This window comes from Thalassophryne amazonica, chromosome 15 (genome assembly GCF_902500255.1).
Source record: "Thalassophryne amazonica chromosome 15, fThaAma1.1, whole genome shotgun sequence".
NCBI lineage: Eukaryota > Metazoa > Chordata > Actinopteri > Batrachoidiformes > Batrachoididae > Thalassophryne > Thalassophryne amazonica.
Genome location: NC_047117.1, coordinates 1,054,532 through 1,069,153, shown reverse-complemented (window position 1 = coordinate 1,069,153; position 14,622 = coordinate 1,054,532). Strand labels below are relative to the sequence as shown.

The 14,622-nt window shown below is 42.6% G+C and overlaps 1 protein-coding gene across 1 annotated transcript in view; it reads right to left on the bottom strand.

The window, feature by feature from the left end:
- LOC117527118 (son of sevenless homolog 1-like) overlaps positions 1-14,622 on the bottom strand; it is a 204,337-nt gene that overhangs the window by 39,049 nt on the left and 150,666 nt on the right. Inside the window, 5 exon segments of the mRNA XM_034189297.1 lie at positions 1,529-1,645; positions 13,600-13,661; positions 13,664-13,767; positions 13,859-13,951; positions 13,953-13,978. Of these exon segments, the coding sequence (XP_034045188.1) occupies positions 1,529-1,645; positions 13,600-13,661; positions 13,664-13,767; positions 13,859-13,951; positions 13,953-13,978 (402 nt within the window).

The following is a 14,622-nucleotide window of genomic DNA, read 5'->3' as shown; positions in this document are numbered from 1 at the left end:
GAAGGAGAGAGCATATCTCACCCGTGTTGGCCTCTCTTCATTGGCTTCCTGTTAATTCTAGAATAGAATTTAAAATTCTTCTTCTTACTTATAAGGTTTTGAATAATCAGGTCCCATCTTATCTTAGGGACCTCGTAGTACCATATCACCCCAATAGAGCGCTTCGCTCTCAGACTGCAGGCTTACTTGTAGTTCCTAGGGTTTGTAAGAGTAGAATGGGAGGCAGAGCCTTCAGCTTTCAGGCTCCTCTCCTGTGGAACCAGCTCCCAATTCAGATCAGGGAGACAGACACCCTCTCTACTTTTAAGATTAGGCTTAAAACTTTCCTTTTTGCTAAAGCTTATAGTTAGGGCTGGATCAGGTGACCCTGAACCATCCCTTAGTTATGCTGCTATAGACCTAGACTGCTGGGGGGTTCCCATGATGCACTTTTAATCATAAGTGATTGATCTCTGCTCCCCTCCACAGCATGTCTTTTTCCTGGTTCTCTCCCTCAGCCCCAACCAGTCCCAGCAGAAGACTGCCCCTCCCTGAGCCTGGTTCTGCTGGAGGTTTCCTCCTGTTAAAAGGGAGTTTTTCCTTCCCACTGTCGCCAAGTGCTTGCTCACAGGGGGTCGTTTTGACCGTTGGGGTTTTTCTGTAATTATTGTATGGCTTTTGCCTTGCAATATAAAGCGCCTTGGGGCAACTGTTTGTTGTGATTTGGCGCTATATAAATCATATTGATTTGATTTGATAAATACACACTACACACAGCCCCACGCTGTGGGTCCCTCTGCTATAAATAAAAAATAGTTGCTGTAGGCATCTAAAAATGCTCATAATCGGGTGAAACCTGATGGAAATCTCTTTGTCGTGTGTCGGTGATGTATGTATGTGCAAAATAAAACAAACAAACAAAAAAGATGGAACAGTGGGAAACATACCACTGTTCCATCTTTTTTGAAACATGTTGCAGGTATCCATTTCAAAATGAGCAAATATTTGCACAAAAACAAAAAGGTTTATCAGTTTGAACATTAAATATCTTGTCTTTGTGGTGTATTCAATTGAATATAGGTTGAAGAGGATTTGAAAATCATTGTATTCTGTTTTTATTTACATTTTACACAACGTCCCAACTTCACTGGAATTGGTGCTGTAGCTTGTCCAATTATTTATGGTCTCTGAAAATGGAGGGAGTGAGTATGAAAAAATTGTAATTCCTAAATGGTTCATGTGATAGTTTGAATTAATGCTGAAAATCATCAAGAATGCTGTGATTTGAACTTCAATTTGGCGCAAACAGAGGCAAAGTGTTGTCCAAATACTTCTGGACCTGTGTGGGGTCTGTGTTTCAGCTGGATCAGCAAAACACAGAATTGTCCTGAAGATGAGGACGTTAACACGGTTTGAACGCTTTCACACTTCATTTATCTGTGTCTGTCACCAAACGACAGACATGTTCTCAACTGATGTTCATCTGCCACTTTTCTAACATTTTTGATGTCTGAAATGTTGCGTTTGTTCCAACGTAAGGGTTACTTACAAATCGAGGTAAGGACTTGGCATTACGAGGTTCAATTTCCAGCGACTTGTTGAAGAGGTGATCAGCAAAATCCTTCTCCGACATGTTGTCCATGGGATTCAGGTTCTCAAAGAACTTCTGCAGCAGGAAAAACAGACCCCATGGTCAGATGTGGAAAATACTAAATTCAGCCAGTTAGGGACTAAAATGGATTTGGACTCTGTTGACGGATCAGAAGCACAGAGTCCTGGTGCCAGATGTTAAAACAAACGCACCACATCTTGGTGAAGTGAGGTCCAAAGTCAGACTGCTGACCAACGGAAAAGCTTCATCACACTGAAACTCTTTTCAGATCCCTCCGCTGGGTTCAAACAGAGGCTAAAAAATGCTGCCACTAGGTGGTGCACATCTATTTGGGATGATCAGTGTTCAGGCTGAAGGCCGATGTGATGTCAGGATTGTTGATTCTCCATAAATCTCACAGATGATCCCAAAAAGGTGCTCCTGTTGAGGTTGTGTTCTGACTTGAATGAGGTCAGGCAGCTAAATTCACGCCTCTTTCTCTCTAATGTGCTAACATACCGTTTGATACCGCCCAAGTTCAAACATGACAAAATTAGTAAATATTTGATATGTAAACCAGCCTGGCTCCTGTTACCGAATGTGCCGTTCCGTTACATGTTGGACATTATGTTTCAAGTCTAATTCCACATTACACCTGGGAAAAATAGAAATTTACAATCTAACATACACAAACATCAAGTGTTTTAGTTGAAACCCACAAACACCAGAAGCTGACTGCGTGACTCCGGAAGAAAGTATTGACAGAAACAATGAACTGATTTGAAAGATGAGAATCTAGGTTTGTGCAGGACAAACAAAAAGCCTGAAAATAAGAGAGCTCCCCCTGCAGGCTGAGTCTCTGTTTGGTGATGCATCGAAGCATCTGCACGTGCTCGATAATGGTGGAACGGGTTCGGATCAGGATAACTGTCGCATCTGGTGTTGTTTCTTAGGGCCCCTTTACATGGGACGGCAGCAGTGCTGAGTCTGTCCTGCGGCTTAAAACGCACCTGATCTGCAGAAGAGACGCAAAAAAACTTTTCTGTGTAACCGCTTCAATGGTCCTTGTGCGTGTTTGTGTCTGAAGTGGAGTTTGTGTGCTACAGATGACGTCACATTTCCACAGAGATCTGCTGCTGATGGTTCCTCTCCGGGACGCTTTGGATGTGATCGTGCAGTTGTGCACAAGGTAGTCTGGACTGGATCCGCCCACAGGCTGCACGCCTCTTTCCCTCCCGAATGCGTCCGGATTATGCCCATTTTTGTTGTGTTAGCCTCGTTCCTGCACATTCTTGCTATACGTGACGGGGGCATTAGCGGAGGTTAGCAGGCAAGATAAGGTGTGCAAAATGTCTTGTAAATCACTCCAGAGGTGTTATCAGGTCCCACAAACAGCTTCTTCAGTTCTAGAAGTGTTTATTTCTCGCTAGCTTTTACATAATATATAAGAAATGTGTTGTATTTACACAGAAACGAAGCAGTTTTGGAGCACCAGAGAGACCAACCAGCGATATCACGGTGCCGCTATCACCCCACCCCCTCAAAATAAATAAATAAATAAAAAATTGACATGATTCTTAGCATAAAAATAGGAAACAAAGTGACATTTTAACATCTTAAAATAGCTCAAGGTCAACCATCTTTGAACTTGTCCAAGGCCTGTGTCCCAAGAATGTTCCCTGTGAATTTGAAGACTCTCGCAGTACGAGGACTGGACTTATGCTGAGCAGAGACAGACAGACCCAAATCCTTTGCTATACCCGATGGCAATAGTTTGATGGCCTGGGGTACAATGTTTTTCTCATCTGTTTGTCCTGTGCTCTTATTGTGAAAGACTCTTGTGCAAGAAACAGGAAGTGTTCTGTGGCAATATTTTTAACTTTGTATGAACAGCAACAAGTGGATTATTTAACTGCAGTCACCTGGATATAAAAGTAGGTACTCTTCCATGAGAGCCAGAGTTTTCTGTTTTAATATAAAGGCTGTGCCAAATGTATCAATGAAGCAAATGATTGTCCATGTGGCTAATATTGAAAACTGACTGTGCATGTCACTTTTTTATTTTTTGTTTTGTTTTTTGTTGTGCCAGACATTAGCTGACAAAGAACACATTAATAAATGATGAAAGGATAGAAAAAAATAACGCAATGCTAAAATACCCTTGGCTGCTTGAGCATTGTGTTCTTTATAATTTGCAGCTGTTTAATTAATTATTAAGCTGCTATTGTCTTATGTGCAATTTGTACATGTTCAATAAAGCCCCTCAATCAATCAATCAATCAGTGGTGTGTGGTCAGGGGAGGCAGGTGAAGCTGTGGCTCACTTGTCATCATGGAAAGAAAAAAGCAAAATGAAAAAATGAAATGTAAAATGAAAAAATAAATGAAATGGTTATATCCAGTGATGTGTACTATAAAGTTATTTTCCTTTTAACTTCACCAGTTTTAGATGATTTTTTATTCAAAATCGCAGAATTTTGGGGCAGAGTCAGCACCACATGGAGTAAGACTCTTATCCGTGGGCTCCTGCAGAATTATCGACATTTACTGTTTGTAAACCTATCTAAATTATAGTGTGGGTTGCCTCAAACTACCCAAAAGCTGAACCCTAACCCTAACTTAAAAGTGTCTTGGTGGACGACTTTGACGCTCTCAAGAGTTACAAGCTGTACGGTCAGAAATTGCTAACACCTCTGCAGCTATCAGATCTGAAATAAATCAAATGAAGGCAGAGATACAAGATGTGACAGGAGGACTGTCGACATGGTCCAATAAGGTGACCTTGCTGCAGTCCACCGTAACCAGTCTTCAAAGCCAGCTCGTAACTCTCAGAGACAGGTGTGAGGATACGGAGGGAAGAATGCGACGGGGAAACATCAGGATAGTCGCATTGATGAGCACGGAGGCTCCAGCACGCCAGAGTCGGTGTTGAAAAAGCTAAAACAAATGCTGCTGCAGCTGGACCGAGATATAAAAGTTGACCGATCGCATCGCCTACAGGGATCTGGAGGCCCAGGAGGCCGGGAGCGTCCAGTGTAAACTCCACTCTGACGGAGATGTGGCTGAAATCCTGAGGAGAGCATGGGACCACGCCCCGCTGAAATACAACGGGAGACGGATCACAATTTTCCCCGACGACACGATCAGCGTGGCCAGAGCCAGGGCTGCCTTTTCGGAAGTATGGAAAGAGCTTCGGGGAAGGAAGGGAGTTTGGTACAGCTTGTTTTACCCGGCCAGACTCCTGATCACCGTTAACAACCAAGAAAAGGAGTTTGTGGATCCAAAAAAGGTAATGGAATACGTCTGAGAGCTACGCACAGAGACTGAAGACTGATCACCCCGCTGTTTCACGGCAGGACTTAACTCTTGCGTCTTTGAGTAACTTTCACAGAACTCTCGTGTGAGTACACTTTATAATGAGAAGTTGAAAAAGTCTTGGGCAGACAAAACATACTATTCCTCTCATCGGTCTGGGAGGAAAAAGGGGGTCTCCATACTCATTCACAGGCATGTGTTGGGAAAGTGTAGGTACACGGACCCACAACAGGGGGGCGCAAATGAACGGTCAATGGAGTAGGTCAAATAACAACACTTTACTGTTGTGAATGTGCACAACCAATACAACAGATTACAACAATGGTCAACAGTTAATTCACAAAGATGTCGTGTGGGCAGGCTCGAAGATGGGGGACGTCTGTCCAAGGCAGAACCGGAACCACACGATTTCCTCCGCCACCAGACCCCGGGAATACTGGAGCCACCAAGTCCCGAACTCCCAGGTGGCCACTGCCTCCGCGTGTCGGACCTGGTACTGCTGGCGAGGAACAACAAACAATTAAATGTGGGCGCGTTTGCACCCAGCAATCCACACGGCAGGAAAACTACCTCTACCTCTCGTTGGATAAGGAGTCCACACTAACAATGCACTTAGTCACAAGAAATACTGTCAAAACAGTCAGCTGAGGTACGTTACCTTCCAGGTAGAACGATATCTCGGCAAAGAGGTGGAGACGTCGTCCTGCTGATATACTCCTGCCGATCATATGATTGGTAACAGCTGTTGCTGGTGATGCGTGACAGCTGTCACCCTGGCTGCTCCTGTTAGGCGGCTGCGCCCTCTGGTGCCTGGAGCCCGCACTCCAGACAGGGCGCCCTCTGGTGGTGGGCCAGCAGTACCTCCTCTTCTGGCGGCCCACACAACAGCATGTCAATTTTCTAAAAAGATCTGTGCACAAGGCTACGGAGGGCAGATATGTCCTAGTTAATGGACTGATTGATGGCATAGAGGTAGCCCTCATTAACATATGTGCACCAAATGAAGATGAACCAGGCTTTATTAAAACGCTATTTAACAAGTGGTTACAGTATACGAGGGTAGGCTGAAAAGTTTTAAGGCTCCCCATGAAGGAGTAATGCATTAACTGCATTATAGTGAGCCTTAGAACTTTTCAGCCTACCCTTGTAGTACCGGACTTATTTTAATGGAGGGCGACTTTAATTGTGTGAGGTCAAATAGGTTAGACCGGCAACCCCCCTGTAAAAGCGCCCTCTCCCAAATGAATAAAATGCTTAAATACCAATGCAAGGAGTCTGGTCTTGTAGATTTATGGAGGTGCAGATATCCTGGAAGCAGGAATTTCACTTTCTATTCAAGCAGTCATGCATCATATTCAAGAAGTGATTATTTTTCACACATAAGAAAGACCAGCATAGAATATTAGACATTAAAATACTGCTTATTACACTATCTGATCATGCACCCTTGGAGTTAAAGTGGGATATAGGCCACAGTCCATCCTCCAAACAATGGAGACTACATGCCTCCCTCTTAAATGACAAAGAATTTAGTCTCTTCATCAAAACAGAACTCAAAAATGATATAGACACTAAAGCCTGGGTCCCACTGAATAATGAAGGATGAATAATGAGCCACACAGTATGTGTTCCTTGCTACCAGAGGGTTTCTTCAACTATCGTGGGAGTTTCATGGCTCTGAGCGGCTCTTAGAGCCATTATCTTGAGTTAATGAGGCTCCTCTCCGAGCGTGGCGCTAATTTAAAGAAGTTCAAAATTTAGCAACAACGGCGTGGCGCAGTTTGTGTACGAGTTACTGCGACGACTTAGAGGTGTGTGCATGGTGCTTACGAGTCTGCTAAAAGTCCATTATATGTGCACCTGGCAGCTACACAGGACCTGAGAGGCTGTTTCTGGAGCAGCTGCCCTCTTGTGCACACAATTCCACCTGCTCTGTGCGCTGGACGCTGTATATAAAATAATTATTTTGTAGCAGATTAATCATTTTCTGCCAAACCTTGGATGCTGAAAACACCTCTAATCGCTTCTGGAATCACAGAGGACTGTTTCATCTGGACACTTTTTTCCTCGCTTTCCTGCTCCATGTGGAATATATTTTGAACATCTTAAGGTAACTATTTTTAATGTTTTTATAGCTTGATAAAACAGTTCCTAGCTGTAAAAGTATATCTATAGTTGATTAAATATCTTGTTTATGGATCACATAGGCAGAGGCAGTGACTCATCATCACGCTCCAAACGAGCACTTAGGCAGAATGCCAGCTCGTGAAAGAGTGATTTTTCAGTCAATATTGGACGAACACAAAGTTAAAATTTGGATGACTGTGTGAAAGTGGATGTCTGTTGAAAGCCGCGGAAGAAATAACTCCTGTGAAGCCGCTAAAAGCAGAGCAGAGCTGTGGAGCCACACAGGAGGAGAGCGCGCAAAAGAGCAATTCTGAAGACATAACACAAAGTTAAAAGTTGTATTACGGTGACATGTAAGCTGCGGAAGAAATAAAGAAATTTATATATATATATATATATATATATACACTCAACAAAAATATAAACGCAACACTTTTGGTTTTGCTCCCATTTTGTATGAGATGAACTCAAAGATCTAAAACTTTTTCCACATACACAATATCACCATTTCCCTCAAATATTGTTCACAAACCAGTCTAAATCTGTGATAGTGAGCACTTCTCCTTTGCTGAGATAATCCATCCCACCTCACAGGTGTGCCATATCAAGATGCTGATTAGACACCATGATTAGTGCACAGGTGTGCCTTAGACTGTCCACAATAAAAGGCCACTCTGAAAGGTGCAGTTTTGTTTTATTGGGGGGGGATACCAGTCAGTATCTGGTGTGACCACCATTTGCCTCATGCAGTGCAACACATCTCCTTCGCATAGAGTTGATCAGGTTGATCAAAACCAAAATCCACAGGTGTATATTTAAAGCAGCGCTCAAAAGAGCGATTTTGCAGAATAAACAAACATAAAGTTTAAAGTGGGATCTACGGTGTGTACGTTTAGAGCCACAGAAGAAATAAAGCCAGCGAGGAGCACAGAGGAGGCTGTCCAGGAACCCTTGGTTTGGTTATAGCTGGTCTGGTGCATTACAGGTGGACAGCAGTCTGGCACACAGCGCACAACCGTGGGACTGTGCTGGAGCGTCTATTTTTGGACTGTATTTAAAAAATGTGACATCTTTAAATGCTGCTGTAAATCTGTGAATTGAAAACCCACATTTTAAAGGGACCGGGTGTGGGAGGGCTGGAGGTTTGGACCAAACCCATCATGCCTAAACATGCGCCAACATGGCGTTATCATGGTGCTATCACAGCGCTACGCAGCTTAGTGTGGCTGATGCGAGCCATTCGAGGCTGTAATGACAGGTCGGTTGTGGCTCACGAGAGGCTGCTACGTGCGACGTGTGGAGTACAGAGAGGCACACAGAGGCACCTTCATAGCGGATACGTGATAGATGAAAACGTGGATCATTCCTCGAATACTCGCTGACACACCCATGCGTGGCTCATTATTCATGGCTTATTATTTGGTGGGACCCAGGCTTAACAATTCACCTGAAACATCTCCCCTTATCTTATGGGACTGTGCTAAAACTTTCCTTAGGGGCCGTATAATTTCATTTACATGTACTCGGAAAAGGCAGAAAGAAGCCAAACAACATGAATTGGAAAATAATATAAAAGAATTAGAGTACAATCATAAACAAGCTCCATCAAACATCTTATTAAAACAATTAAATGCAACCTGTAGAGAACGAGATGGTTTACTATCAGATAAGATTGAGGGAAATTTGAGATTCACCAACCAAAAATACTAGGAGCATGGCAACAGAGCAAGCAGACTATTAGCCTTCCAATTAAGTAAACAAAAGTCATCTAATATAGTCCAAAAAAATCAAATCACAAAGTACTGTTGTTAGAAATCCTGAGAAAATACCAGAATCCTTCGCATGCTTTTTTAAAATCCCTTTACGAAAATACAGACACCTGCACTGATGATGGAAAACTAGCAGACTTTCTTAAAAATATAAAATTGACAGAACTGACAGAAGAAACAGCTAAGAAATTAGATGATCCAATTCAAGAGTGGGAGGTTAAGCAGGTGATATCCACATTAAAACATAATAAAAGTCCGGGGCCAGATGGCTGTGTGAATGAATTTTATAAAATGTTTTATGATCTATTGTCCTGCCTATTGCTTAAAGCTTATCACTGTGCACTGCATTCTAAAACTGTGGCACCATCCTGGACAGATGCAACCATCGTGGTTATACACAAAGAAGGCAAAGACCCGACCGAATATATATATATACACACACACAGTGTGGAAAATAAGTACTTGAACACCCTGCGATTTTGCAAGTTCTCCCACTTAGAAATCATGGAGGGGTCTGAAATTTTCATTTTAGGTGCATGTCCACTGTGAGAGACATAATTAAAAAAAAATAAAAATCCGGAAATCACAATGTATGATTTTTTTTTTAATAATTTATTTGTATGTTACTGCTGCAAATAAGTATTTGAACACCTGTGAAAATCAATGTTAATATTTGGTACAGTAGCCTTTGTTTGCAATTACAGAAGTCAAACATTTCCTGTAGTTTTTCACCAGGTTTTCACACACTGCAGCAGGGATTTTGGTCCACTCCTCCATACAGATCTTCTCCAAATCTTTCAGGTTTGGAGTTTCAGCTCCCTCCAAAGATTTTCTATTGAGTTCAGGTCTGGAGACTGGCCAGGCCACTCCAGGACCTTGAAATGCTTCTTACAGAGCCCCTCCTTAGTTGCCCTGGCTGTGTGTTTGGGGTCACTGTCATGCTGAAGACCCAGCCATGACCCATCTTCAATGCTCTTACTGAGGGAAGGAGGTTGTTTGCCAAAATCTCACAATACACGACCCCATCCATCCTCCCTTCAATACGGTGCAGTCGTCCTGTCCCCTTTGCAGAAGAGCACCCCCAGAGTATGATGTTTCCACCCCCATGCTTCACAGTTGGGATGGTTTTATTGGGGTTGTTCTCATCCTCTAAACATGGTAAGTGGAGTTGATTCCAAAAAGCTCTATTCTGGTCTCATCTGACCACATGACCTTCTCCCATGCCTCCTCTGGATCATCCAGATGGTCACTGGTGAACTTCAAACGGGCCTGGACATGTGCTGGCTTGAGCAGGGGGACCTTGCTGCCCTGCAGGGTTTTAAACCATTACTAATGTAATCTTTGTGACTGTGGACCCAGCTCTCTTCAGGTCATTGACCAGGTCCTCCTGTGTAGTTCTGAGCTTTCTCAGAATCATCCTTACCCCACAAAGTGAGATCTTGCATGGAATCCCAGACCAAGGGAGATTGACAGTCATCTTGTGTTTCGTCCACTTTCTAATAAATAATCATAACAGTTGTTGTCTTCTACCAAGCTGCTTGCCTGTTGTCCTGTAGTCCATCCCGCCTTGTGCAGGTCTACAGTTTTGTCCCTGGTGTCCTTAGACAGCTCTTTGGTCTTGGCTATGGTGGACAGGTTGGAGTGTGACTGAGTGTGTGAACAGGTGTCTTTTATATAGGTAACAAGTTCAAACAGGTGCAATTAATACAGGTAAAGAGTGCAGAATAAGAGGGCTTCTTAAAGAAAAATTAACAGGTCTGTGAGAGACAGAATTCTTGCTGGTTGGTAGGTGATCAAATACTTATTTGCAGCAGTAACATACAAATAAATTATTAAAAAAAAATCATACATTGTGATTTCTGGATTTTATTTTTTTAGATTATGTCTCTCACAGTGGACATGCACCTAAGATGAAAATTTCAGAACCCTCCATGATTTCTAAGTGGGAGAACTTGCAAAAAATTGCAGGGTGTTCAAATACTTATTTTCCTCACTGTATATATATTCACAGTTATATACAACATTTCTACACGTTTTGTTTTGATTTTAACAGACTGCATTTTCACTTAAAAACGAGTCGTCAGAACACGACATGACACTGACGGAAACTCTGGAATTAATCTGCTGCTCTGTTCTTGACGTTAGCAGCTACATTCCATTCAAGCGCACGCTGGAACGCTTCTAATAGTGATGTCACCTCTGTCAGAAACACATGAGTACTTGGTTTCTGGAGGTCTCCATAGAGGTTTGTTGTGAATGCTGTTGACTTTGAAATCAGTCACAGAATTGCACAAAGTAAGCCAGGTGGGTCATCGGCTGGTCACTAACAGACTAAATCTAAATTGTTATGATTTCGGTGCAACACGTCCTTTAAACTCCTCCAGAGCTCTGTACGTCAGAACAACCAGACACAGGAACAGTTTCTGTCCACAGGCCATCACACTGATTAACAACGTAACCTGCCAAAAAACTTATTCATATACCTCATGTACAACTTCAGTCTGTTGGTCTATTTAACACATTTTTTCCTCTTATTGCACATTTTATTTTACTTGTACATTTCAATTGCACATTTTTACTGTGAATTCTTCAGTGTTTAGTGTATATTTCTACATGCCGTAGAGAGAGAGTACAGCTCAAACCAAAGTCAAATTCCTTGTATTCTTGTGGATACTTGGTGAATAAAAGCTATTCTGATTAATATTTCATGTCCATCTAACAGAAGAAACCATAAAATGCAGATTTAGCAGACAAACATGTTACATTTAAAATGGAGACAGTTTGAAGCAAATTCATCCCAAAGAGTTTGAGTTGTGTGAAATAATTTGAATAATGTTGTTGTGGGCTGGGGTGTTTGGCTGGCTTGGTTTTTGTTTTTCTGTTTCTCCCACCAGGTGGTGTGCATTCAGGACTGAGTGGCTGAGTATTAGGACCTCACCCTGAACACCTGAGGCTTGTTTTCACGTGCAGGTCATCAGGACTCACACCTGTGGTGTATCTGTCTTGATCAGAGATTGTTGCATTTAAACCTTGAATGCACAGTGTGTGATTGCCAGAGACTCGACCTTGTGAGCAGACGTGTGAGATCGACGTCAGGAGAACAATCTCACCATCACGGACGCAGAGATCGCTCCAGGTTTGACGCCACAGTCTGTGAAGGAGGACTGGGTGAGGTCTCACACTCTTCAGCACACTTCCTGAGGTAATTTGGTTTTGGTGACTTTTATGAAGTAATGACAGTGGATTGGTGTCCCTCACACCTGTTGTATCGAGCTGTCACGTATGCTAATTGTCTAATCAGCTTCTGCTGCAGTGAAGATTTGAACTGAGTTGTTCTGTGCCTGCAGGGTGATAAGCTGATGTATAGATTTAAGCCAGAAGTGTTTGCTGATTGCGTGCACCTTTGAGTTGGGTCCCTCTGTGTGGAGTTGGACTCACCTCCATGTTTTCTTCTTCACAGACTTGGTTTGTCGCGGCCACCTGGGGGGTGTCGGCGGGGTCCCTGGGTCCGAACTGCTGTGGCTCCGGACCGTTTGCGCTGTTGAGAGCGCGCCGTGTTTCCACCTCACCAGACCGCGGACTTTTTAGGTTGTTTAGCACTTCACCCACTGTTATGTTTATTAAATTCTGTTACCTTTTGAACCATGCTCTGCTTATTTTATGCTGGTCCTTTCAACGCTGGGTCGGTGCTCCGACCATGTCCGACACATAAATGTCAACTGACAAAAAAATTCTGTCAAAAACATGATACAATAAAATCATACCTACCAGGGTGTTAATGTTTCCGTATAATGATGATTTTAAAAAGTCGGCGTTTGGTCCTTTGGGTCAAACCCAGCCACATTTGAATTTATTCCTGAACTTTAGTCTCCCTGCAGCAGAACAGTTCATCCATTTCTTTGTTGTTTCAACATGACACGGAGCTCATTTATTAATCTGTATTAATCAGATAGACACTTAAAACTGGCCGCTGCCGGCGTGGATTGCGCTCCAAAAATGCAGATGCTAAAAACACTCAGCGCCGCTCCCCATTCAGATAAAAAATAATAATAAAAAAAAAAAGAACCACACACACACACCTGCATAACAAGGAGGACTTAAGACACTTCATTTCCCATAATGCAAGCGGGCTTTATGCATACATTACCAACAAGGGCTAACCTCTGATTGTGACAGGCTGAGCCTGTAACATATTATATATTTATAAACTGTTAACGGAAATACGGCTCACCCGTATTGCGCTCAACAAACACAAACAAAATTCCCGAAAAATCAATAAATAAAAATACTGACTTTTGAGCTTCTTACATAGAGTTTTGAGCAGTGTCCTTTTCTTGCCAGTGCTTGTGTGCTTTGACCTATGAACCGGAAGTGTTAGCTAGCTCTCTGTTGTTCATAAACAGGAACTAACATGTATGGATTTTAGGGTTTACAAATGTTTTTGACCACTAAATTTACTCACTTTACCAGCAAAAAAAATGACAAAAAGTTAGCGGACTAAAAAGTTAGTGTAACAAATTTCAGCAGAAGCTAATCGGTCCACTGATGGTTTTCAAAGTTAGCTGAAAAGCTAAATCTGCTAACAAAAACATGAGCTTCACTAATTAGCAGTTAGCAGAACTGTGCCTACCACTGGCAGTCGCAGGCGTGCGTTCAATCTTACAAGTTAATTTGTGAAAAGCCTCTTGTTATGGATTATAGGAACCAAGGACCTGATCTGATTACTAAATTCAAAGGACACTACGGAGCACCAGAACACATTTGGATAGGTCACAGTGGTGTTGACTCTCTGTGATGTCATAGAGAAAAGCAGACAGACCCTGATGTCGCTCTCCACCCGCAGGCAGTACGGCTGGTTCTGGTACTGCTGGATTTCTCCGTGATCTCTGCTAATTTTCTTCTCTTGCTGAAGTTGATCAGATCTTGTCTAGTCTCCGCAGAAAGTCTGGGTTTCCCTCTTCTTGTCTTCAGGATATTTGTCAGTAGATTCCTGACCAACAGTTAAAGACATGTACATGTTTTAAAACCTTTGACCCCTTCCAAACAGGAAATACATGTTGAGGTGTCTGAGTTGGGCCATACCAAAAAAAGGAACACATGGAGGATTTATGGAGCGAAGTTTGGTTAGGTACTTCTTGTAGTGATCTTCACTCAGCTCGTGAGCTTCTTCAGATTTTACGCTGTCGACTTGGAATTTGCTGGGAAAAACAAAAAGCAGTGGATTAAATTCCATGTACCAGGAATGGAACCTCAACCCCTGCAGCAATAATTAAGTCTGATCCATGCCCTGAGGCAGAGCAGAGCAGTTGTTGTCCCTGGATTCTGGATCACAGGTTCCTTCCCCCAGCCCAGGTTCCCGATTTCCATCGATGATGCAGATGAAGCGTCTCGCCCAGAGATATAGACAAGTGAACTGAACTAACCCTAACTGATATCAGGGAGCCTGGCTCAAGTTCAATTGTAGTTGAAGAGTTGATGTGTCGCCAAATAATAAATAGGGTATTTTAACTAATGTGTGTCGAACCCTGATGCACTGCTGGAATCCTAATACATCTATAATGTCCATGAATGATTGCAGAGTGGATCAGAAGGCTTATTTATATGAATGTTGAAGTCACCAGTAATCAGAATGTTAGCTCTGCGGGTTGCCAAGGTAAGACAGAAACTCACCAAATTCATCTAAGAATTCAGAGTATGAGCCCGGGGGCCTATATACTGTTACAAAATAGCACGTTTGATTTTATTCTTATTCTTCTGACCTTGGCTATACGTCGTATCCTGGGCAGAACGGAGAATGACATCTTCAAACAAATTATATTTTAGACCCCCAACAGTAAAACTA